Here is a 26363-nt window from a genome sequence, read left to right on the forward strand (position 1 = left end):
GGGGATAAGCATTCACGTAGATTTAGCCAACATCCACCCCACAGATTGAAGCCAGAAACTGGGCACCCCATATAATCCTCAGAAATCATCTGAATAAGTATGCTTTTTTTTGGGGGGGGGGGGGTTACGGCAAAGCCAACACACTACATCAATAGAATCTGATATATACTGTATTTATCTCTTTGTAATATATGTCTTCATTATGTGTACTTTATTATATATTTACTCTCTCTCATTCAAAAAATATACTTAAATATGAAAATAACAAAAAAAAAAATAGAATGCAGAATATGTGCATTTGTTTGTCCTTGGTAATGTAGAAAATAAACAGCACTACTTATGGGCTCAGCGTGCCCATTAGTGAAGAACAACAGGTCTGTGGACATGGAACATGGAACATGGATGGCTTAAGTGGACTGGCACACTTTGTGCACAGCAAAAGAGGGACATCACAGTAAGACCTAACTTTTGGAACGGCCTGATCTCCTGATCGTGAGCGTGAAAGACGCACACTGGCTACTCGGGGGTTAACACAGCAATTTCAATGTTTCCTCCGGAACTCTTGTCCAAGCTGGTCTGACACTGACCTCCATACCACCTCAGCAAGATGGTGATGAGTGCACGATTAGGGGTGTTGATAAGTATCAAGTGAAGTCTGAGTGTTAGCCATCCATACCTAGTTACTTTCAGAGAATACAGGGTTATCTTCCTGGCCAGCCGGCATCTGATTGTTGAATAGCAACAAGTGGTGGATTCAGATCAGACAGACAAAGAGTGACTGGCTCTGTTCCATACTCAACCCCAATCAGGATGGGAAAACAGATGCCTGCTGAAATCTTTGTTGAAGTTGCTTTCACCTTAAAAAATATCACTGCATGTCAGAATCACCAACAGTGCTGGAATCTAGGTTTTAAATGAAGGGTGCTGTCTAAAAGCTGAACAGCATAAATGCTATGCTAAACTATGCTACTGGTGGTTTATCAAAAGTAACCGTTATGGAAATTGTCTCCTCACTTTGCTGTAGTGTGCCATTGGACCGCATCCACAACTTGGTTTGCATGTACTCCACATAAATTCTTAAACTTAGCTTATTTGCATGTTCTCAATACTGTTTTCCGGTCTCTGCACATGATCACAAATTGCAGGAAAAATAACGACATTCCTTTTAGCCTCAACAAATGCAGTGACTACAGCGTATATCTGTAGACTCCACACGAGAGGAGCTGTTGTGGATGACCGTGGCTGCCATGACTGCAGTGCTGGCTATGATGTTAGTGTGTCAGTGATCCAGTCAGCTTCTGCTCTGAGCCCTTGGCTCTGTGATCTCATGCTGGAGAGCCCTAGTGCTGTATCATGTGCCATGAGCCGTACACTGTTGATGTGCACAAAGCCCTTTCCCCGACATGTAGAGAGGCTCGTGTCTGGGCTGTCGGCCAGTTGGTCTAGCTCTCTCTTTCTCTCTCTCTTTCCCCCTCTATCTCTCTTTCTTCCTCTCTCTCTTTCTTCTTCTCTCTCTGCGGTGATTTAATATGCACATGTGATGAAAGCAGATCACAGTAGCCATCCTGTTCCTCTAGCTGCCTCAGATAGATATGATTAGAATGATACCTGCTGTGAGGGATTCTCTCTATTCTCTCTCCTTCTCTTTCTCTCTCTCTGTCCCCCTTCTCATTCTCTCATCATCTCCTGCTATCACTCTATCTCTCTGCTACCTCACACACTTTCACTCATGGTCTTTCTTCCTATTATGTAATGGTTAGGCTCAAGCGATGGTATAACGTGGTCTCTTTCTCTCTATCTGTCTGTCAATCCATCTATCTTTCTTTCCTTCTCTCTATCTATCTTCTTACATCTCTCAAGGTGACGTGAGTGGTGGCCCATTTTGGTCTGTGACTGGGGTCTGACTTGTGGTCTAACATACAAAGCCCTAAATGGCTTGGTTCCAAATTACCTAAAGGTAAAGGTAAATTAGTTATCCCCTATTGCCCTCCAGGATTCCAAAAAGCACAATAGGAGGCCGAACGTTCAGCTATCTAGCCCCCCTCCTCTGGAATAATCTTTCTGCCTCCAGATGCAGACAGCCTTTCCATATTCAAATCGAGATTAAAGACATTCCTCTTTAGTGCATCCCATAGTCATTGATACTGTGAAGGAGGGCCTTTACAGATCCCGGGCACAGCATGTGGCGCGTGTTGTGGCTGTCACCAACAAGTTGGTCACTGCTTTTGTGTCCTGCCACCCTTACTATGCTTGTGTAACTAGAATTCCCCATGCACCAATCCAGCTAGCCATAACTAAACATAAGTCATCAAAACTAAACAAATAAAATTCCCAATACCAATAAAACTGGGCTGTTTCTTTCTTCCCCTCCTAGTCAAGACTATCTTCGCTGTGGGATGCTGCTGTAGTCTCTCGAACCCGATCTACGAATTGAATTGAATTGAAATGTATTGAACTCAATTGAATTGACTTTCCTGGGTGGTGCTGATGTTCTGTCAGAAACGAGCATGTCCAGGAATCTAAGATAGCTTTACCGTAACTGTGAATCAGGAGAAAGACAACTGAATGAGCAGTCACAGGACACTTGGAGTGAAGCTTTGAGTTACTAAAAACATCAGTCAGTGGGGAAAACAAGAAATATACACGTACATACACACACCCACACAACGCTTTGATTAAGCTCAAACCCATCATTCCCATCAACCCATCATACAAATACATATAAAAATAGAATATATATTTTTTTTTGAATGCCCTTTTTCTCTAAAATAGTTGTCAGTAAAGGCTTTATGACAGTGCTTTTTTGTGTGTATTTACTAAAGGGTACAGTGGTGAACTACCTACAGGGGGATGGGGGGTGGGGGTACGGTGGGACCAGGGATATGCTCTACTCCTACAGCTCCCCACAGGGCAGCCAGCTCCAGTACTGTTCTGGACCGAGCCCAGGCCACCAGAGCCAGCTGCCTACGGGGGTCCGTATTTACCCTTCAGTGTCTTTGAAGTAGCAGGGGTGTCAGCTGGGACGCTTCATTCTGGCTGTGTGCATCTAAATGCGATGAGGTTTTACCCTAAGTGGGAACCGAAGAGAAGACTGACAGGAAGGGGGGGATCATGGTTCAGACCTGGTGAGATTTAAGCAGATGTCTCAACTTCTCATCAGAGAGCAAAGACAGCAATCGGTTAGTCATTGTAAGTTAGTCTTACACTGGTACATGTAGTTTGCGTAGTTTGAATTGGCAGTGTTGCTTAACACTACTCTTTGCAGCTTAAAATGACACAATGTCTGACAAAAGACAATTGGGAGAAGATATGTAGATCTGTCAGGGAAAGGCTTGAAGCAATGAAGAGTATTTTAGTATAAGTCTTTGAAGGGCTTAGAGTAGTTGAACATTAGGTAGTCCATGTAGTAGAAGTCATAGGCTCGTTGCATGTCTGAGGCATTGAGCTGTGCAAAGTAGCGCTGCATGATTCTGGAGGAAGTTCTCTCTGCCCCGGGGTTCCTGTCCTTGAAGCTGGGGAAGGTGAGGTTGCGTGGCGCCCCAGTCCGTTTGAGGACATGGTTGGCCTCGTCCTCCATGGTCTCGAACTTCCCGATGAAGTTGTAGTCCAGCAGGCAGGGGCTGCACAGGTTGTGTGCGGGCTCCCAGTGAATGTCCATGCCCACGGGCCGATGCACATCAAGCAGGTACTGCATGAACTCCTGGAAGGTGACGCCGCTGCCGGTCTTTAGTGCCTCTTGGGTGGCATTGGCGCGGTACTTGGAGATGATAGGCTTGCCGAACACCGGGTGGTAGTAGGTGTTAGGGCTCTCAAACTTGTCTCTGAAGGCAGAGACCAGGCGCTCCAGTGGCTCGCGGACGAACAGAACTTTGGTGTAGGTCTCTAGCCTATGGGTGATCCCCTTCTGGTCGAAGCTGTCCAGCCGCTTGATGTGGTTGCCGTAGTGGACATCGTCGTGCTGGATCTCCTGAGCCGAGGAGGCGAGGCCCGCCAGGACCATCAGAATCCGTTTCCAGTTGGAGCAGCCTGCCTTGGGCACCTCGCAGTACAGGATTTTGTACTTGTCCTCCACGTAAATCCGTGACACACTCTGTGGTGTGACTGTCCGCGAAATCTTGCTCTTGTACTTAGTGCACACCTCCTTCATCAGTCGTCTGCGTGCTTCCTGCATGTGTGAGAGTCTATCCCAGCTGCCCTGCCTGGAGGAAGGCAGAGGGGAGGAGGAGGATGACGATGTTGATGATGATGAAACCGATGAAGATGACGATGATGAAGATGAGGAGGAGGATGGGAAGGAGTTTCGTTGGTGTCGGATCACAGGGCTGGTCTTCAGGAGCTTCCTGTGGCGTTTGGTCACCTGAGAGGAGTCTGGGTCGTGTTCGGCTGACCCCGGGGAAATGGGCTCGAACGCGGGGAACTGCATGGGTGGGATTGGACTCCTCAGCTCCTGAAAGAGACGACAACAGGTTTGTGAATAAGCACCAGGGTTAACACAAACAAAAGAACACAAGAGATGGTAACACTTAAATGATAGAATACTCCCAAAGCTGAACACTATGTATTTTAATAAATGCTAGATTAAACATCGTCATAAAGGCCTATGAAAGATAGTGAAAGAACAAAGGACATGTAAATATATATAAATGTATGGTACAGATGTGGAGTCAGTTTTTCTATGTAGTGAGATATCATATTATATTATATATTCAGCTACAGATATGTATGGATTCATCATACTGTGAGTCTCTCTGAAAAATAGCAAATCCTATGAATGATCAAATCATATGAATTATCCCATTAATAACTACCACATTACTACCACAATTGTAGCAGACTTATATGTGTTAAACTGTTGACCACCAAAAGCTTTGTGAGTAACCAGATTTGCAACCTGTGATTTTGTTCCAAAAATATTCTGTCTATAAAACTGTCTTGATAAATATCTTGAAATTGCCAGTAATACTTCTCGAGTGATATTAGGATGGAGACACTCATTCGCATCCACACAGCACAGGAATGATACACACATCAACACAGCACATTTGTAGTAGTCTATTGCTGATGTAATCACGGTAAGCCTCATTTGGGGTGCGATGCAGTCCAATGTAGCAAAACATGTGGCATAAGGTCAGGGGATTCTGATATCTCCTTTGCCCTGGCACATTTAGTGACCTTGTGTAGACCTATGTCGGTTCCCGTTTTTCTTGAATAGCTGTGCACACTGCGTAGGCAACACGGTGAACGTTTCTTTGGCAATGGCGCAGTTGGCCAGTTTGTAAAGATCTATACGATGGCTGGTGTCTGTCTGCTGGTACATCAAAAGGTCTAATGCAACATAACAGCAGTTTTGAGAAGCCAGAGACATTTACAGTGTATTTCAACTGTGTGGCCTCTCACATACTCGGCTTACGGCTCATTTCAAGATAAGACACTTGTGGCTGCATCAGTTTAGGCACTGCTGCATTAATTTGATATGGTTCCCCTTCCACTACTGGGTCCACTTAGTTGAGATATAAAAGTTATTTAAGCAGAACGTGAGTTTCCTGCCGAAATAATTCCTCATTTTGTGACCCTTATCAATGAAATGTGCCCAAAATGTGATGGAATGGAGAGAAACATTTTGCAAACATTGTTTCCAAAGCATTTTCAGTTTGTGGATAATTAAAACAACGCATTTTCAGTTTGTGGGTAATTAAGACAGCACATTTTTAGTTTGTGGCTAATTAAAACAGTTAGTGAGTTACTTCTTGGTGAAGCCGTGTAGCTGTTGGTGATGTGCTTAATCTGGCCACTTGATGGCGCTGTTCTACTGTTCAGTGTTCATTAAAAAACCCTCCTAGCTGAGATATGTCCTCCAACTGTGCAGTGTAACTTCACCAAGCTTCTGATTTAACTGCACTGTGATGCATTATACATGTCCTGTAAACATTTTATTCCATTTGCCAAATCAGACTAGCTAATATGCCCTGATTGTCACATGAAGTTGCCTAGTGGCTATGCCTGGGCAACCATATTCGTTTTCATTAGAAATCATCATGGAGCCATAAACCCATTGGATTGAATATAATCGCAATTTCACCATTAATAAAATGATTAGGCCTGTTATTGGACAGGGCTCATTTGACTTGTAATTGGAGGACGCAGATGTGGAATGTCTCACAGGCTGCGCTGGGAGGCTTTGGTGGAGGCAGTGATTCTCTGAGAGGCTGCTTCAGCCATTCAGCACAGGCTCACACAAAGCAGGCAACACACACACACACACACACACACACACACACACACACACACACACACACACACACTCTCACTTGTACAGAAACATGAACACAAACTGCCATACACACACACACACATACACACACACCAGTTCACATATATACTCATAACGTGTATGCATGCCTATCTGGATCCACAGTTGCAGGTAATGTATTACACACACACTCACACACTCACACAAGCATATACCTCACGCACAAACTCCACAGGCAATAACCACTGCACTCTCACATACAAGCCGTCACAAACTTACATACACACTTGCATTTATACCAATGAATACATTTACATTTGAGCCTGCAATTAGGAGTTAAGTATCTCTCTCTCTCTCTCTCTCTCTCTCTCTCTCTCTCTCTCTCTCTCTATCTCTGTCTCACTCACACACACACACACACACACACCACACCACACACACACACACACACACACACACACACACACACACACACACACACACAGACACACACACACACACACACGCTATAATAATGAGAGAGGCCACACACAAAGATTACACGTAATGTATCTCTCTCATCTATTGATGATCACAGTAGAGGAGGGAGCACAACGAGGTCACTCCTCAAGAAACCCAGGCAGGGCATGCTGAACATATCAAGCAGTCTGACAGCTATTCCTGGTCTCCAACACACACACACACACACACACACACACACACACACACACACACACACACACACACACACACACACACACACACACACACACACACACACCGATATATACATACACATCCACATTCCCACATGAACACAGACAAAGATTGCATGCTTGCATACAGAGAATCCCTGAAGAATCTACACAAACACAACACAACTCTCCATGCAGGCTAAAACACAGAAACACCCACCATCTCTCTGTCTGTCTCTCTGTATCGCTCTCTCACACACACTATCTACCACACACACACACACTCACACACACACAGGCACAATGTTTCCCTCTCCAGAGCAACCATTACCCTGCAAGCACTGAAGTGTAACACCAGCTAAGATCCCACAGGACAGCTTCCCCCCACCCCCCCTTGTCTGATGCTCTGAGAGATACAGGCCCTGCTGCCTCGTCGGCTATCACGCATGCATCTGCCTCAGTGCTGGGTGTGTGTATGGGATGGAGCTGCTCGCGGCTTACTGCCTGCGAGAGATAGATCAGCCTGGCCTCACTAATGGCTTGAGTAACAGTCCCAGCGGAGTGCAAGAACAACTCACCTCTCTCGTCTGCCGAGTCGTGCCACTAAATTTCACCTCTGGAGAAAGAGAGATAGAGGAAGAGAGGGAGGGAAGGTGAGAGACAAAGAGAAAAAAGGAGTACTGATGAGTAGACATTTACACACAGAGAATACCAACTAATTTTGCTCAGATTGTTTGGCATAGTCAAGGAAGATTCTGAAGAAACGTTTGGTTGAAGGACCCTCATGCTAGGCATCGTTTCATTACACATGGGATGACACTGGCAGGCAATGACGCCACAGCGTGATTTGAGAATTTGGGAAATGGAGTCTTCCAGCTGCCACTGGTTGTATTTTGGCTGTGGGATTGAGATGAGATTGGGTGGCCTGGAGGGACAGAGGCATTAAGTTTATGTGTGTGTGCTGGGTGTGTGCGTGTGTGTGTGTGTGTGTGTGTGTGTGTGTGTGTGTGTGTGTGTGTGTGTGTGTGTGTGTTTGTGTGTGTGTGTGTGTGTGTGCTGGGGGTGTGTGGGGCTCCATGCTGTTGTGTGTGTAATGTGTTGTTGTTGCATGTGGGTGTGTCTCTCATGGGTTTGTTTACAGACATACATACACCCATATGTCACCGAAACACAAATCGACCTAAGATAATATGAATAAATAGCTAGACAGACTAAGTAAAAACAGAACAGCATTCAAATCAAATTACAAGGAAGAAAACATGTATTCAAAAATAATAATAAGGATTAAAAATGAAATGAAAAGGTGTTTGGCTGCACACTGTACTCAATAAAGGGCGTGTGTGTGTATGTTATTCTTGTGTGTGTGTGTGTGTGTGTGTGTGTGTGTGTGTGTGTGTTTGTGTGTGTGTGTGTGTGTGTGTGTGTTTGTGTGTGTGTGTGTGTGTGTGTGTGTGTGTGTGTGTGTGTGTGTGTGTGGACAGACAGAAATCTCCATCCCGGCGAGACCAGGCCGTGCTGCGCTGCCTGGCTGAGGGGTAATCAGGCAGACAGCTCGCCTGGCCTCTCCTCTCCCATGATGGCCACGCCGAGACACCTCCGCCTGAGTGGCCTGTCACTTCCAATCTCAAACAGGAAGTGATGGGGGCCCACTGAGACAAAAGGGAGATGGAGGGGTTGGGGGGTGCAGACATAGCCCACCTACCTATTTCCTCACCCATCACCCCCCCACCCAAACTGCCCCCCCCCCCCCCCCCCCCCCCCCCACACACACATCACCACCCCAATTCCATCCACCATCTTCAGATCCTTAAATGATGACATCTGTGGCCCCCATCTAATGCAATCGCCATATTGAGTCTGAAGAGGGGCGGACAGCACAGAGTGTGGTGTTTGTATTAGTATGCATCGGAGATGACAGCCGGGGCGTTCAGAGTCTCTGCCTTTGTATCTGACTGACTGTCGAGAACAACAGAGGAAGGGAAAACAGAGAGAAGGGGAGAGAGGGAGAGATAGAGAGACAGATAGATAAATACAGAGCTAGGGGAAAGGATAGGAGGCAGAGTGTGAGGGTGACAGAGGAACGATGAGACGGGAAAAAGGAGACCTGCAGGGGTATGATGCCAAGAGAGAGAGAACGAGTAAAAGATAGCGAGTAAGAGAGTGGGAGAGCGTAACAGACAGACAGAGGGAGTGGAAGTGAGACTAAGAGTCAGGAAGAGAAAAAGAGAAGGAGAGAGCCAGAGGCCTGTGATCCACATTCTGTCATGTTGTAATCTTGTCCAGGTGCTTAAGGGCTCATTGATCTCAGCCACTCTCTGAGACTACGCTCGGTAGGGGCTCCTTGTCTCGCTCGTCGCTTTACGTTTGGGAAAACGAAGGCTGAGAATATTCAACTTGACGCAGTGCAACACACCGTGCTGTTCCTGCATAATCTCCTCATAGTCATTCAAGCATTAGTGAGTCTGGGCAACCTCTCCCAGATCATGGAAGCAAAGGTAGAGGGGTTGTAAGGTCCTGTATTTAGCAGACAGTTTCATACAAAGAACCTTACAGACACACCTTGCAATGGACGGGAATCAAACCCAGTTTGTCTGCGTACAGGGCAGCAACGCTAAGCACTGTCACAGAAGCACCTGACAGAGCCCTGTAACACCTCAGCAGAAGCACATACACCAGGGCCCCAACTCTAACCCTGCCATCCCCACATACACCAGGGCCCCAACTCTAACCCTGCCATCCCCACATACACCAAGGGCCCCAACTCTAACCCTGCCATCCCCACATACACCAGGGGCCCTAACCCTGCCATCCCCACATACACCAGGGGCCCTAACCCTGCCATCCCCACATACACCAGGGGCCCTAACCCTAACCCTGCCACCTAGGAGATTCCCCCTCATACACCAGGGGCAAAGGACCATCGTGTGAAGTCATTATAGCTCCACTGAAGATCCACTAAAAAGTGGAAGCTAATTGGCCTTATAAAGTTTTTGACTGTGTTGACATCAAAATACAATACAACATTTTGGAATCATGCTTGAAGCATGCTAAATAACATTTAAACATAAGAAGAATCAGCCGTAGAATGTCTAACACAAGACATGACTAGCATTTGTTCAGCACAGATCCTTATATATGAAAATATATGCAGACAATGGGTGTGAAGGTTAAACGAGCCTTACAGTGATATGAGTCCAATTGAGTGAAAAGTACATTAGAAACACAGTCCATATATAGCAGTGCTTGTGTGCAGTGCCACTTATAGTGTGTGTGTGTGTGTGTGTGTGTGTGTGTGTGTGTGTGTGTGTGTGTGTGTGTGTGCGCGTCTCTGTGTGTGTGTGGGTGTGTGGGTGTGTGAGTGTGTGTGTGTGTGTGTGTTTTCCCACTAAGTGGGATTCCAGAGGGTTGAGCTCATGACCTTGGTGTGCCTGCATCACAATCTTCAAGCGGAGCCCTAGGAACACAAGGTTAGCTGACTCTAGATCAGTGTGGCCTTAATGGCCCCATGGTCAACATGCTCATTTTGGCTGCACAGTTGACCTTTGTTCATAAATAGGAACAGAAAGTGAGCACTTCCCTAGGAACAAAGAGGCCTGTGACTGCAACAGCTGTTGCTATAACTGGATGGATCTAGTTTGACTATGTATTTGTGTCTTGTGAAAAATGTCTGTTTTTAAGCCTTACATGCTGTCTGGACAACACTCAGAGAATTTAAATAATTACTAAGAGTCATTCTTTGTTTTATTGCAATTTCACACCCAGTCAATTCCGTGTGAGCGCAATGTTAATTCTATTGATTTCAGTTTTGTCTCAGGCTGAGATTGTTACATGGGTTGTTAAATTGGCCGCTGCTACACAACTCTTGTGAAAAAGGCCCAATGAGGCTCGAACAATACCCTACAGTGACATGATGTTCATTTATTAAGTCAATTTAATCTTTTATTGTATCTGTTTCTATTTAAATAGCATTTAACTGCAATCACTGCTCAACCATTTAGTCTTAATATGGAACCTGAACCCTGTTAAACTGCTCTTCTTTCTTTGTAAAGCGCCAGTTGCACTGTGGGACTTTGGCGTTCGGAGAGGTTTTTTTGTTTCCCTTCTTGCAGCACTAACCTTGATTCTCCCAAGGTCCCCTGTCACGCCATGCCGATGCATATTCATGTGTCACCCATAAATGTTATCGCGGAAGTCTCGAAAGCACACCCTGCATCATTAGTGGACCTGTTATTGCCTTTTCCCCTTTAGGAGTCCTTGGGACAAAAGTGTTTGATGCTAAAACTGCACATGTAACACACACAAACACACACACACACACACACACACACACACACACACACACACACACACACACACACACACATACACACACACACACCCACAACCACACACACACACTCACGCCTCCTCTGTCACACCTTACCTCCGCAGGCACAGAGGCAGGCAGGAGAGGAGGACAAAAACAACTGGACATAATGAGGCTGTTAAAAGAGACACTGGCAGAATTCTGGGAAGGAAGGCTCTCTTCTTTTACACCCCCCACCCCCGGAGAGAGAACTGACCGAAAGTGACCCCAAACTGCCCCCCGCCTCGCCTCACACTCTCTCACACACACAGACACACACACACACACACACCTTTCATGTTGCTAGACGTGCAGTGAGGCGATCTTCACAGCCAGAAAACGCTCATTAGTCATGGCAGTCTGCCAACCTGTGACCCTCAGAGGCAAGGATGACTGTCCACTCATGCCACCTGTGCCCCCCTTCAATCCATTCCTCTGCTCACACCCCCAAGTGCTGACGGGCGTGTTTGTGTTTGTGTGTATGTGTTATTGTTTTTGGGTGATGGAGTAAGGGGTTGCTGTTATCCCTCTGCTCTTAAATGTTGAAGGGTGTGTGTGTGTGTGTGTGTGTGTCATTGTTTTTGGGTGAGGGAGTGTGGGGTTGCTGTCATCCCCCTGCTCTTAAGTGTCAAATGATGTGTGTGTGTGTGTGTGTGTGTTTGTGTGTGTGTGTGCTTGAGGGGGTGGTTGGAGTTTTAGGGGGTTGCTGCCATCCTTGGCCTAAACTTTGCAAACTGGTGTCACTCTGATGCTTAAAGCTTCCCTATTAGCTGCTAACCCTGCTCTGCTGGGAGAGTGTGATAGATGAAACGACATGTGATCCATCAGAGGTTGCTGGCCTAAATCAGTTCCCCTGCCCTCCATCTTACCTGGATTGGATTGAGAGACTGCAAGGCCAAACGACAGAGGGAGAGAAAAATGACTCTGATTTTCCAAGCCGTCTACCCGATGACAGAGTTATCACCAGTACCGAAGTCACTTCCTCTGTGTTCTGCATTAAAGCTGCCTGCCTGCGTATTGTTCTGGTTGGATGCTCATCATAGTGTGCATAGAGATTGAACAGCAGGCAGTGCTGTAACATGAATTCCATCCTTGTGTGTTGGTTTTGTATTACATTTTGTGTGACGTTACATAGAGAAGTCACTAAGGCTGACCAACAAATATCCCAAAATGAAATGGTTGTTTGTTTTAATAAGCAGAATGGTTAGCAGCGGCTTTCTATGAATAAATCATGGTTTTCGGATTGTTCATCTGTGTTGTGACTCCTTGCCAACTCATTTTGTTCTCCAAATAAACATGTTCTTCGCCCCACACAGTTGCACCAAAAATGTAAAATGTTAATAGCAGTCCTACCCTGACAACCAACTCGTGCGCTATTTTTGAAAGGAATTTTTAATGAGCCCAAGGTCAAGGAACACAGCAGCACTGCGCAAACTTATTTCCATGGAAACGGCTGCCATTTTCGGGCGTAATGGTGTAGTTTTAATGCCGAGGCATATTCTCACAGCATGGTTCATGGCAAGCTGTAAACAAACGTATCTGTTGGCTGCCGCCCACGGGTTAAATGGATTACGCCGATAGAGACGGGGGAAGAGTTTGCCTCTAATTGGTGTGTAGTTCATTAAGATGCACAGGGGCTCTTGACCTGTGGAAGGCCAAGGGCTGCAGTGTTTTTGGAGACAGCTGGTGATGACGGCAGGGGTATGAAGGGGGAGGAGGTGGTGTGTGTGTGTGTGTGTGTGTGTGTGTGTGTGTGTGGAGGAGGAGGGGAGTAAGGGTTCAAAAAGTAACAATCAAAGCTGCAGTGATTTCCAGAAGCTGCCACATGTGCGGAGAGATCATGCTGTCAGAGTGGAGTGTGAAACTGGTCTGACCCCTGTGGGGCCCTGTTCTGGCCCTGTTCTGGCCCTGTTCTGGCCCTGTTCTGGTCCTGGTCTGGCCCCGGTCTGGCTCTGTGCGAGGTGTGTGTCTTGGCACCAGAAAGAAAGCTAGGGATAGTTACGAGTGGAGAGAGATAGAAAAGGGAGAGGAAAAAAACGGAGTGGGAAAAAAAGGGACAGTGTTAGAGAGAGAAAGAGAGAGCGAGATAGAGATAGAGAGAATAAAAGAGAGAGAGAGTAGGAGAGTGTGCAGGTGTGGGTACGATAAAAAGAGGAAGAAAAAGATTCTGTGTGCAAGAGGATAAGAAAATGAGATAGAGAAGAGATGTGACAGGAGGAAACAAGGCATTGTTTTTTCGGTGTCGGTTGTCTCGACGACTGCTGCCACGTTCAGACAGTGTTGCCACGCCTCGCGGCCGTCACGGTTGTGTTGCTCCGCTCGAGCGGAGGAGCCTTCCTGCCTTTTCGTTAAGCGACGGCGAGCTGTGAAACACAGCGCTGTTCTCCCCAATTTGCCGGAGGACCGGTAACATAGATTGGCCCTGTCAGTGTTTACCCCGGCCACTGCGTTAAGTATGTGCCGCCGTTTTGCTGAGATGCAACACAATGAGTGGCCCTGCCCCGATACTGATTATACGGCAGCGAAGGGAAGACGGAGGCTGGAGCTCAGGTTAAGCACGGGCCGTGAATACAAATGGCAGCGCTCTTCCTGGGCTCGATAACCTCTGCTGAAGCTCCGGGTAATGCCCATAATGCAAACCTGGGCCTCCTCCTCTTCCCTCGTCTGGCAGAGACTCCAGAGAGGATTGGTAAATGGAGAATGAGCGCCCACAATATTCATTTGTGGACTCTGAGGGAAGACGTCCGAGTTTATTACAAAGGGACACCGGATTTGCACGTTCTCAGCCTATCCCAGGATGTACTGCTGTGCTGCTTTCCTCTGGAAGGCAGAGAAGGGGGAGGGATTAGGGTTGGTGCTGAGTCCTCCTTGACACTGACCTGAACCGGCTCGCTCTTTAGATTGATTGCCTGTCAAGGCCCGACCGGCTGGAAGCTGACGCCCTGCTTTTGGCGGCGAGCTAAATCATGGGAGTGTGAGAGAGAGCCGTGGCGGTCAGAGCGGGGGCCATCTATACACTGCCTCTCTCGCCCTTCTGTCAGCGAAGAGAGCAGACTCCATAACAGGCTCCCGCTAGCCTCTCCTTAGGCTGAGGCAGCCATACGCACAGCTAACCCTAAGGAAACTGGCTCCCAACCTCCGCTGTGTGCCCTCAAGCTTGGACTTTCTTTTCTCACTTGCCCACTCATTCATGACTTCAAGCGTGGTGAATTCTCTTTCTCCCTCTCTCTCTCTCTCTCTCTCTCTCTCTCTCTTGCTCTCTCTCTCTCTATATATATATTTTTTGCTCTCTGTTCTTTCTCTCTCTATCTCTCTACTTTATCTTCACATATTTCTGTAGCGCGTCACTTCTCCCTCTCTCTTCTGCTTTACCTCAGTGCTCCCTCATTTTTTTCCTCTTTTTGCCAGAGCTCAGTTTTTTCATCTCTTTCTCTCACATCTTTGGTTTCTTCCCCTGAAGCAATGCTGTACTTCTCTATTTTTCTCACACAACACTTCTCAGCTTCTGCTACCAGCAAAACTACTTCATCACTGTTCTCAGTTCTCCCCAGACAACCCTATGGCCTTCTCCCCCCCCCCCCCTCTCTCCACCCTCCCCCCTCCATCTCCTTCTCACGCACCTTTTCACTCTCAAAACCTCTCTCTCTCTCTCTCTCACCTTCCTTTCTCTCTTTCTCTCTCTATTTCTCCACCTCCTTCTCACACACCTTCTCACAACCTCTCTTCCTTTCTCTCTCCCACCTTCTGTCCCTCTCTCTCCATATCTCTCCATTCCTCTCTCCATCTCTCTCTCTCTCCTTCTCTCCCATACTGTGAGCACAGTGGAGAGGGAGGCGCTGGTTGGCGGAGCGTGTCTGCGTTTACTCTGCCGCTCTAGAGCTCAGTGCACTAATGAGAACTGAGCCCATGTGCCACACAGTGCTGTCTGTCACAGACACACACACACACACCAACATAAACACACACAGAGAAGCACAAATACACACAGACACACACACATAAATACACATGAGACACACAGAGAAACACACACAAATACACATATATGCACACACATACACACTAAAGACAGACACAATAAAAATAGACACATATACAGAAATACACACAGACAAACACACACACACACACACAGACACTATTAATAGAAAATAGGAACACAAATGAACACAGAAACATATATTAACACACAAATACTGGCTCACATATTCTTAAAAATCGTACTAATACTAACGGAATCGTCACTCACCCATACACCCTGACACACATGCATAAACACATGAATGCATACATTTGGATATACACATTCAGCTCACACATTGCTGTCAGTTTGTTAGAAGCATGTTCACAACACCCCCGCCCCACACACACTCACACACATCTCAGGCGCATCCCATGAGTCAAGGTATCACTGCCAGATGGACTATTTTTTCTCATTCTCCCCCCTTCCTCCTCCTCTCTCTCTTATTTTCTCTTTCTCTCACTCTTCTCCCTTCCTTCTCCTCTCTCTCTCTCATTTTTTCTTTCTCTCACTCTTTCTGACATTACTTGACATTCAACAGACTGCAGCCTCAGTGTTGTGCAGACAGATGTGAAGTTCACCAAGTCCAATGTGTAAAATAAGGCAGGCAGACAGGCAGGATATGCCCAGCCAGAGCCACAGCCACATCCACAGCCAGACCCAGAGACATAGCCGGAGCTGAAGCGGACGTGACCTCTGCTGTGGGTGGGGTTAAAAAAAAGCCCTTGTTGCCACCACTGCCGCTGCCTCCGTCTGATCCATACTGACTGCTTTCCTGCCAGCCTGCCTCTGCAATGTCACTTCCTCCCTCCCTCTGTCCAATTCACTCTGATCACTCTGATCACACACATATCCACACACACACACACATACACACACAAACAGACCCAACACATGCACACATACAAACACATATATACAAACCTACTCACATACATACAACACAACACACACACTCACATACACACGCACACACACACACACATACACCTACACACACACACACACACGCACACACACACACACACACACACACACACACACACACACACATACACCTACACACACACACACACACACACACACACACACACACACACACACACACACACACACACATACACCTACACACACACACACACACACACACACACACACACACACGCACACACACACACACACACACACACACTCACATACACAGGCGCTCACATACATACAAACATCCTCAGACATGTGTCTACTGGCCCCAGCCCCCAGGGACAATGCCACAGACTCGTGGGTAGACATGCTTAATTGGACGGCGATCACTACGGACACCCCATAATTGGAACAATATTCAGTCATCAGTTTTTGATACGCGGTGATACGCTTAATTTCGTTCATCTATTATTGTAAGTTCCTTCTGCTCAGCGATCATCCATGGCCGCTGCCATGTTGGAAGGTTTGGGGGTTTCAGGACACGGAGCCTCCCCAGTGAAGGGAAGGGAAAATGGGTTAATTACGCAAATAAGACAGCTGGCCTTTTGTCGAGTGGGTTTGCAGCACAGGGAGCCAGGCAGGAATCAGATGCCACCGGGCCAGGGGTACACCATGCCCTGCATCACCACACTCTCCTCTGGTGCAGGTGGCATCTGCAAATTTAATGACTCCGGCAACGACAGCCTCAGATATCATTAGGACGGGTTAGCTGCAGTGCTTTAGACCAGTGGTTCCCAAACTTTTCTGGCTCACGGCACCTCTAAACATATCTCTCTCCATCCACGACACCCCTATTTTTTATGTCATATTTGTACTTTATGCCATTTGATTTAACCTTGTGATATGTTGAATAGGCTATAACTGCTTTTATTAAAGGCATTACATTGAGAAGGTGAGGTTCTCATTGTTGTTATATTCAAATTAACCACTCTCTTTAATTCAACTCATTTAATAGAACTTTTGAATAAATAGTGAACAGAATATGAACAGACAACGTCTGTCCCTCTCACAACTATATCACAGCCAAAATATGTATTGGTAATAATCGAGAAATTAGCTGCCACTTACAAAACATAGCAGGAACAAACCTTCAATATAAAGTTCACAAAAATACAGTTATTCTCGTCTCCACAGACAACTTATCAACTTAATGGGACACATGTGCCTGTCTGTGACTGCAGAGTTTGTTAATGCAAGGAGGGATTGTTGACAGTGCAACACGGAGGTCCTATTCAACTGACAGCCTTTGCCTCAGGTGTAGGAGGGATTGTGGACAGTGTAACATGGAGGTCCTGTTCAACTGACAGCCTTTGCCTCAGGTGTTGCACTGTCCACAATCCCTCTTCCCATTAACAAACTCTGCAGTCAAAGACGGGCACACGTGTCCCATTAAGTTTAGCATGGTTGTCCAGTTCTGTGCAAAATAAAGTTCTCTGTAAATTTGTCCTCATCCACATATCTCACGTTAGCGATCAGCTGGCAAAGGCCACTAGCATCAGTGGACTCGTCTATTTGAAGCGCAAATGTCCCCCTTATCTGTAGTTTCTCACTCAGTACAGATTCCATGTTCTCCGACATATCATCAATGCGACGTTCGATCGTGTAATCAGAGAGGGGGATTTTTTTCTGAAGTGTGTGCTTTTTAGATTTAGCAACCAACTCGGCAACTAAAAACCTAGCCTTTTGTGCCTTCTCAGACACACGCACGGTAGAAAGCGTTCGCTCTGTGTGGTATTCTGTGTTTTAAGTCTTTCAAAATATTCAATGTCTTTGTTCTGGTGTGTCGGGTGCTTGGTCTCCAGGTGCCTTGCCAACTTGCTAGGCACCATGGCTGCATTAGCCAACGTCTCCCTGCAAACCAGGCAGACGTCACCTCGCCACACTAAGTGAACCCATACTGGAGGTACGGGTCGTAATAATGCCTCAGTTTTCTATTTGCTAAATTCGATTCCGATGTCTGTTACTGTGGAGATGGATGCACTCTCTTTAAAAGTGTATCCATTGCCCCTACCTGCTCTCCTCCATCTGCTGTCAATACAGAATAACGAACAAAGTCAACAAGAGAGAGCTGTTGTTGATGTTACGCCCCCTAAATAAACTGTAAACTGTAGCCTGTTGTTGTTTGTGCTGCAAATACATTTTTTAATTGATATAATTACAATAAAATTAATTTTGAAATTGATATATATTTTTGTTAAATGATCAAGCCTTGGGCCATTCCACGGCACCCCTAAGCATGTGTCACGTCACCTCAGGGTGCCGCGGCACCCACTTTGAAAACCCCTGCTTTAGACGATACATGGGTTTACTTTCGTTCTTTTTTCTCTCTCTCACAAACTCGTCATCTAACACATGCTTATGGGCCCACTGGAGAAACTCACAAAGAGAGAAGCTAAGCTACTCATAGCTTTGATACAACCACTGTACAGAGTGGATTGTCATCGTGCCTGCTATCATCTAGCTGTGTGGTAATTATATTTACCCAGGATTCCATAGTTCAAAGGACTTAAGAGGATTTGCTCTTTAATTATACATGTTAATGATTAATAATAAACCCCATCCCTCTGGGTGGCATATGAGTACAGTGCTGCTGGTCGCCACAGACGTTACAGGGCCAGCTTATTAAGAAAAGCACCTGAAAGACAGCAAAGGAAGAAAAAACAACAAAAGGAATACAAAAATGCAAACAACAGGCCTCCCACAATGCATCACTCGGATGGATGCCATGGTGACATGAGGCAGCACTCCCCACAATGGTCGGCAAAGCTTCGTAGCTTCGGCTTCAGAGAAATCGGAATGTGAGCTTTCAAAAGGGATCCTCAAAGCCTGAGTGTATGAGCACACATATGCACAAACACACACACACACACACACAGACACACCAGACATACACGCACACGGTGAGGCTTGCCTTCTTTTATTCATGGGATGTGTAGCCCAGGCTTGTGTGACTCACCCTTCCTGCATAATTGCTGTCTTTGCCAAACACAGTTCTCCCACAAAGCTGGCTCTGGCTTCACTGCTACCAAAATATTACCACGTCTGCCATTGTTTCATGACACCAACACTACAAAGAGGCCACAAAAATATGACACAACTATGGCAATGTTTCAAATGTGCTGGTTCCATATGTAAAGCCATAGCTAACAAATGGTACTGAAATTATCTGTAGAAACACAACTTGTAATCCAGTGACAGAGATAGAATAAGGTTATGTTGCTGTTACAAATTGTTGTGGGGATGAATTTTGCCTTGATTTTACTTGATTTAAAGTTGTGAAGTGAAAATGGCTTTTTCTTAGATATTAAAGTATTTAATATCTATTCATGCGCTTAAAATGTAATTATAAAATAAATTAATTTAAATTGCATTTGGCCAAATGACTATTTAGATACTCTTTCAGCATGTCTAGGATTGCATGTAGAGTGCAGAGCATCTGGTGGCTTAGGGGACTTCACAGGCCTACGTTCCCACCGTCTGGCATTGTCCACCAGGACACGAAGGTCCACAGAACCAGGAGGCCATTGGGAACTGGGAGATCTCGCTAGCACCGAAGCAGCTGTCCGGAGAAGAGGTGATGGTCATTTCCCTAACAAACCAATCCTCCCTTCCATGAAATAAGATGTGCCACATGTGTGTGTGTGTGTGTGTGTGTGTATGTGTGTGAATGAGAGTCTGTGTGTGTGTGTGTGTGTGTGTGTGTGTGTGTGTGTGTGTGTGTGTTTGTGTGTGTGTGTGTGAGTGTGTGTGTGTGTGTGAGTGTGTGTGTGCATGAGAGCAGCAAGCGTTATGTGCTCTTTGGTCCATGTGTCAGCTGTGTGTGTGTTCACCTGAGGCCCGCTTTGCCCATCTGTGGCCTTCATGCCCACGCTGCCCTGCCTGTGCACCCGTGCAGCACATGCAACCTCTGCATGGACGCAAACGGCACCCTCATCCTGCCTGTGCACCCATGCAGGAGGGCAAAGAGCGAAGGCTTGTGCTTCTACACCGTCGCATCACAAACGGCACCCTCATCCTGCCTGTGCACCCATGCAGGAGGGCAGAGAGTGCAGGCTTGTGCCTCTACACCAGGGGTATTCAATTAGAAACCTAAAAGGTCCACTCGCTAAATTTCCATTCAGTCATGGGTCCGGAACAGTGTCGTCAAAATCCAAAAACATAACACCAACAAAAATGTTTGAACTATGCACAAAAAGTGATGTGGTCTGGCTTTATTTGTGTGAAAGGCGACACCTTTTTTGTGCTTTAAAACGTGGGCATAAAAGGTGTGAAGGCCAGGCGGAGGCACTGATGTATTTGTTTTCACCATATTCATGGTTGAAAAGGCCGCCTCACAACAGTTTGTAGAGGTATGCACGCTTTTGTTGTGTGGATGATCTAACTATAGCACTGCATGTTGCTTGGTATGATGATTGCAGTTTGGCTTTTTGCTTTTTGTCGGGTTTAGAGCACGCCATGATTTTCGTTTGCTGAGAAACAGATAGCGTTCACAAATCAATCTGCCCGCGTTGTTGCCATTGACAGACACAACCTGCATGACCCACAGAGCTTGCGGGCCACATTGAGTGATTGAGTTGTCATAGTGATGTTGTTATTACAGCTCCTGATTGGACCTCTGGATTGGACATGAAAGATAGAAACCACAGTGATAGAATCCAAACGAGCACACCAAAGTTGAAAAAGGGACCAGAGGATGTACTCAGGTTTCAGGAGCTTATTTTGATGTGGAGACCCCCTCTCAGGTGGTGCTCAGAGGAAGGCCTGCCTTACTGTAGACTATGTTGGTATTTATACATTTCAGTCAGGTAGAATACAATAGGGGAGGGGATGACCACACCCTATAAATTAGAGCAAGGGGTTCAACTATGGGGGGGGGGGGTGATAACAGGGTAAAAAGGGTGATAGCAGGAGAAGGCTATCCGTGGGGGGAAGGGGTTTACATGCCATTTGTTCAGGTCTCAGTGAGACAGACAGAGTACACATCCAAGAATGAGTTACAAATACAAAATAAGGCTACACTTAGTTAATGTCTTCCAACAACAGAATAGCAATATTTCCACTTCCATCAACATCAAGTAGGAAAAGAATATATAGCGCAAAATCACGCACCAATGAAAACTTGCTTGGATCATGATTAAATAAGAATGTTGATTTTGGCTACGGTCCGAATTTGCATCTTGCGTCTGGGTCTGGATCCGGACCCGGACCCGAGTCCGCCTATTGAGTCCCCCTGCTCTACACTGTTGCATGACTTCCTCACAAACGGCACCCTGATCCAGTCTGCAGTGGAGCCTGTCTGGTCTCCTCCTTACAGGCTTGGGCTGTACAGTTCTCTGAGATATTGACTCCAGCACACAGCGCAGCTATGTGATTTACCAGTGACGCCATCTGACTGGGAGGATGCTTTTGCTCCTCGATACTGAGTTGGGAGGCATAAACTCGTTTGATGTCGATACGCAGCTGTGAGCTGTGGTACTCTGGTGGGTCTGTGTTACCTCACTGCTTTGTTTGGAGAAGTGTCTGCTCATCAAATTTGAGCTGGGCTATGGTAAACCATCCCATCATCGCTAAGAGATGACTGGATAGCGCTGAAGCACTCAAGGGTTGGTGCGCGCAAGCTTGTGTGTGTGTGTGTGTGTGTGTGTATGTGTGCATGTGTGCGCAAGGGAGGGCGTCCATCCCCTGTGTCAGACAGCAGGTGTGATGATGTACGGTAAGCTAGTTTTCTGTGATGGCTCCATGACTCTTTGTAAAAGTGAAGCGTGACAATTTGACACAAGGTATTTGTTACCACCAGAGCACTTAGAGTAGACTGAGACTCTGTTTTAGTCACCTGGATAGACCTTGATATAATACAGTACATGACTGAAATGAAATGAAATGTCATCATTGAGAGTACCTCTTCTCAATTATACTCTCCATCACTGAGAAGCGCTTAGCATAATATAACATTACATACATCATGCTTTGAGGTCAAAAAGGATTATTTTCAGCAGTATGTGATCAGATATGATTTGGTAAGCAGAAAAAATTAAAATATATATACAGAACATGACCGTCATGATGAATGAATTAATTTTAAAAGAATATCCTAAAAAGACCATTGAAAAGCCTGTCTGTCTACATATCTATCTGTCCTGCATATCTGTCTTTCAGTGTGAGTGGGACTTCCTGTCATATTTTATGATATGTTGTTAATATACTGTTTCTGAAGCTAGTGACAGATCTAATTTAAGCAACAGTAAATTAATCAACAGAAACAAAGGGAACCCCCCCCCCCCCCCCTTCCTCAACTATTTCAGATTATGAATCAATTCAGTATCTGTAGGTTTTCTTTTGAAAATTACGACCTTCTTTGAGCAACACAACACAACTTTAAAAGCCACTCTAATCCAAGCCATGCATGCTGTGAAGGACAATGATGAGGTTCAGTGAAATCAAAGGACGCTGTGAGAGTGTGAGTGTGTGTGTGTGAGAGTGTGTGAGAGTGGCCCGAGCATTCAGCTACACACAGCACTCAAATCCAAGCTTTGAGTTTCTCCCAAGGACAACATTGTGAATGACAGCTGAATTCTGAGGCCTGACCTTTCATGTAAAAAGAGAGAGTAAGAAAGTGGTTTTCTTCCTTTCTTTCGTTTCTCCTCTTCTGAGGTGAAGTTTCTTCTTCATCAAAAGCACTGACCCCTGGTCCTCTGACGTGAGGAAAATCTCAACTAATAAACTATTTTTATAAAACAGATATTTCACTTGACAGAGGATAACAGAAACAATCTGTTATTTCCTTCCTTGACCAAGGGAAAGAAATCATGGTGGCCAAACCATAGAATACTGGTAGAATCTAATGAGTAGGCAAACTTGAAGAACGGACCAGAAGACGTAGTCAGGATTTCTCTTGTTTATTTCAGCGTGGTGACACCCTCTAAGTGTGTTGCTCAAAGAATGGCCTACCTGACTGTAGGAAGGTGTTGGCATTTCTACCATTCAGTCAGGTAGAATCTGGGAAGGGGACCCTCTAGGTAATGGCAGGAAAGGGAAGATAGTGGGGTGGGGATTCACCTGTGGGGGAACGTGTCCTCTAAACCAGATAAATCTTTGCAAAAGTCCAAACACATTCAGATGTACAGCAGATACACCACCTCAAGACATTCTGGTCTGCAAGGCCAACAGTTTGGTGTATTCAGATGGACATTCCAGTAACAGGGACTCACATTTGTTGTGTGTGTCTGTGTGTTTTGTGTATGAGTGAGTGTGTGTGTGTGTGTGTGAGTGCATACTTGCATGTGTGTGTGTAATTAATTTAATTTGCTTTGCCTCTGTCAGACTGCTTCTCTTTTCGCCCGACTCCCTGCGGCCAGAGCGGTGCAGTGCACTGCTGTGCGGTGATGTCATGTCGCAGCTCGGCTGAGTAAAATGGCGATGGCCTTCAACCAGGCTGCCCTCTCTCTCCCTCTCTCTCTCTCTCCCTCTCTCTCTCTCTCTCTGGGAGAAAGACAAATCAGCAGCTTGGCCTCCACAAAATCCAATTAGTACTGTATGAATGAGACAAAATGCCCAAACAACCAATGGCCATGCATGTACAATTGGTGAGGTCAGAGAACTATAGCAGGAGAAATTGGTCTGGTATTAGATATGTTGAGCTGTAGTGGGGCCACTCTGGGTCGAGAGAGAAAATGCAGACAACATCAGCTGTGTGAGTCTCTGCTGCCTCAGGTAGATGGCAGACTACATTTTGGAGAGAAATGTCACAGTGTGTTGGCTGCCCCATTAATCTCCCAGACACACAAATGCTACCACAAATATACACACAGAGACATATTCACAAATACACAGGAACTGAGAAAGACACGCACAGCCACTGCTGCACACACACACACACACACACACACACACACACACACACACACACACACACAGAGACACACACACACCAACCCACATACAAACACACACACGTGCACACAGGCACACACGTGCGTACACACGCACAGGCACAGGCACACGCACAGACATGTACCCCCACACACACGCAATTCAATTTAATTCAATTTTATTTGTATAGCGCCATAACAATACAATTGCTTCTAGGCGCTTAACAGAGCCCAGAGCCTAAACATACTCATGCACAAACACACACACATGCATACACGCACGCGTGCACACACGCACAGATGCACACATACATCTCCCTCCCTCTGCAGTGTAGACATCCCCTGTTTCACCAGCGTGGAAATGAGCAACAGTGGCAGACTCAGTATCCAGCTCCTGGCACTGGCCTTCCTGCCAGCTGCATTTGATTGACAGCCCCGCAGACGGCTCAAAACGGCACCAAACGGCTGCTCTGTGTAATAGAAGCCACTTAGCGCCCCGGCAGAAAGGTGGACTGGCTAATGACATCGGCCTGCGGACCGACCCGCAGAACTCCTGCATCCCGCTCGATGTCGGGTAGGAAGTCTTATTGGGAAACTCTTAGTGAGTTAATGCCCCTCAAAAGCCCCCTTTGCGTGTGTGCTGGGGGTTAGCATAACAGGCTATGGACTTAAAAACGGCGCTTCAGTGTGGACCTGGGGTAATACTGTATTGCCCCTGGTGGCAGAAATGAGAGGTATTTATGAACGAGCGAGCTTAGGGTCTCACCACCATGGCTGCTCAGAGAAGGAACCTGTCTCATGTCTGGCTCAGGTCTGTTCCGCAGCGCACTCTAGTCTGGGTGGTGCCTGCCTAATGCGATGAGCCTGGACTTACGGAATGAGGTTCAGTGTGTGCGCTTGTGTGTGTGTGTGTGTGTGTGTGTGAATATTTGCCCAACGCTGGCCGCTGGCACGAAACCCAATGCCTCTGCTGCGGGTGTGAAGCACGGGCCGGCGTCTGGGGCTGTGCATACGATAGCACTTAGGATCACGATCAGTGCTCCTGTCATTATGAATTATGATCGCAGCACCTCCACTCTGCAGAATAGCCCCCCCCCCCCCTCTACAGCACTCAAATCAAATGTATTGTATTTCAAATTGCAAGAGAGAGGGGACGAGGCATAGCTGGGTGAGGATGAATCTGAGTGGTGTTAGAGATGTAAGCGCAGGTGCCGCAAGAATAATGAGCGAGCTTCCGCGCTCTCCAGAAGAGATTAGCTCATTGAAGCTGAAATCAAGGCCTTGTGGGCTCGTTTATTTGGCCCTAATGAATGTGGAGACGGTTTGGTTCACAAATGATGAATGCCATTTTATAACCCCGGTGAGATGCCTGCTGATGTTTGAAATATAAGCAGGGAGATGAGCGCAGCTAAACCTGTTCAGGTGGCAAATCCCTCAGGCTTTCCACGGTGAGTTTTGCATGGTTTTTGATGTGTGATGGTTCTGTGTGATCAGCAAAAGCACATGAGATATTAGCGGTTGCGGCACTAACCAATCTATCTACCTGCCATGTGCACTTGATGTCGAAAAGCTTTTCATCAACATTTCCTGCAGAAAGAGGCAACGTGATTTAAAATGCACAAATGCAAAAGTCCCAAGATTGATATGTGAATAATGTAGCTAAAATGTGCTGACACGTGCATTGAGAGCACGTGGTAAAAGATCAATAGAAAGAAAACATCTTTGTCAGCTTTATGTTCCAGGCTGTGTGTTTGCATGCCACATTTTTTAATGCCACCTTTCTTCAGATTCATATGTGGAGGGAATCCATTTCAATAACTTAACAACATAAATCCAGTAACACACACACACACACACACAAAGAGAGAGAGATAGACCATGGGAGACAGAAGGCAGTCAACTTTTCTTCATGAAGGAATATAATGACACAAGTTTTTAAAGTGCTCTATAAATTACGGAGGAATACTAATTAGGCACAGGGAGGAAACTGATGGGTTCTGTCATAGTGCGCGCTGACACATACAGAGAGGAGATGAATCTCTGTGGGGAACTCAAAGACAGCTTTCACACCCCCGCTCAGCTCATTGTTTCTGGCAGTTTTGCATCAAAGTCATCCTCCCTCAAAAGTGTAGGTCTGATAAGCTTTCTCATCCTGCACCCCCCTTCCCCACCACCACCCCCAATAAAAACAACATCTAGACTAATATGGAATGGATTCCATCTC

The 26363-nt window shown here is 46.3% G+C and overlaps 1 protein-coding gene across 1 annotated transcript in view; it reads right to left on the minus strand.

Moving 5' to 3' along the window:
• Positions 1-2999: 2999 nt before the first annotated feature.
• Positions 3000-26363, minus strand: part of chst8 (carbohydrate (N-acetylgalactosamine 4-0) sulfotransferase 8) — a 136267-nt gene continuing 112903 nt past the window's right edge. Inside the window, exons 3-4 of the mRNA XM_080843639.1 lie at positions 7503-7540; positions 3000-4447 (exon numbers count right to left, since the gene is read on the minus strand). Coding sequence (XP_080699765.1) covers positions 3353-4447; positions 7503-7540 — 1133 coding nt within the window. The 3' untranslated portion in view covers positions 3000-3352. The remainder of the gene's footprint in view (positions 4448-7502; positions 7541-26363) is intronic.

Source organism: Sprattus sprattus (genome assembly GCF_963457725.1).
Source record: "Sprattus sprattus genome assembly, chromosome: 8".
NCBI lineage: Eukaryota > Metazoa > Chordata > Actinopteri > Clupeiformes > Clupeidae > Sprattus > Sprattus sprattus.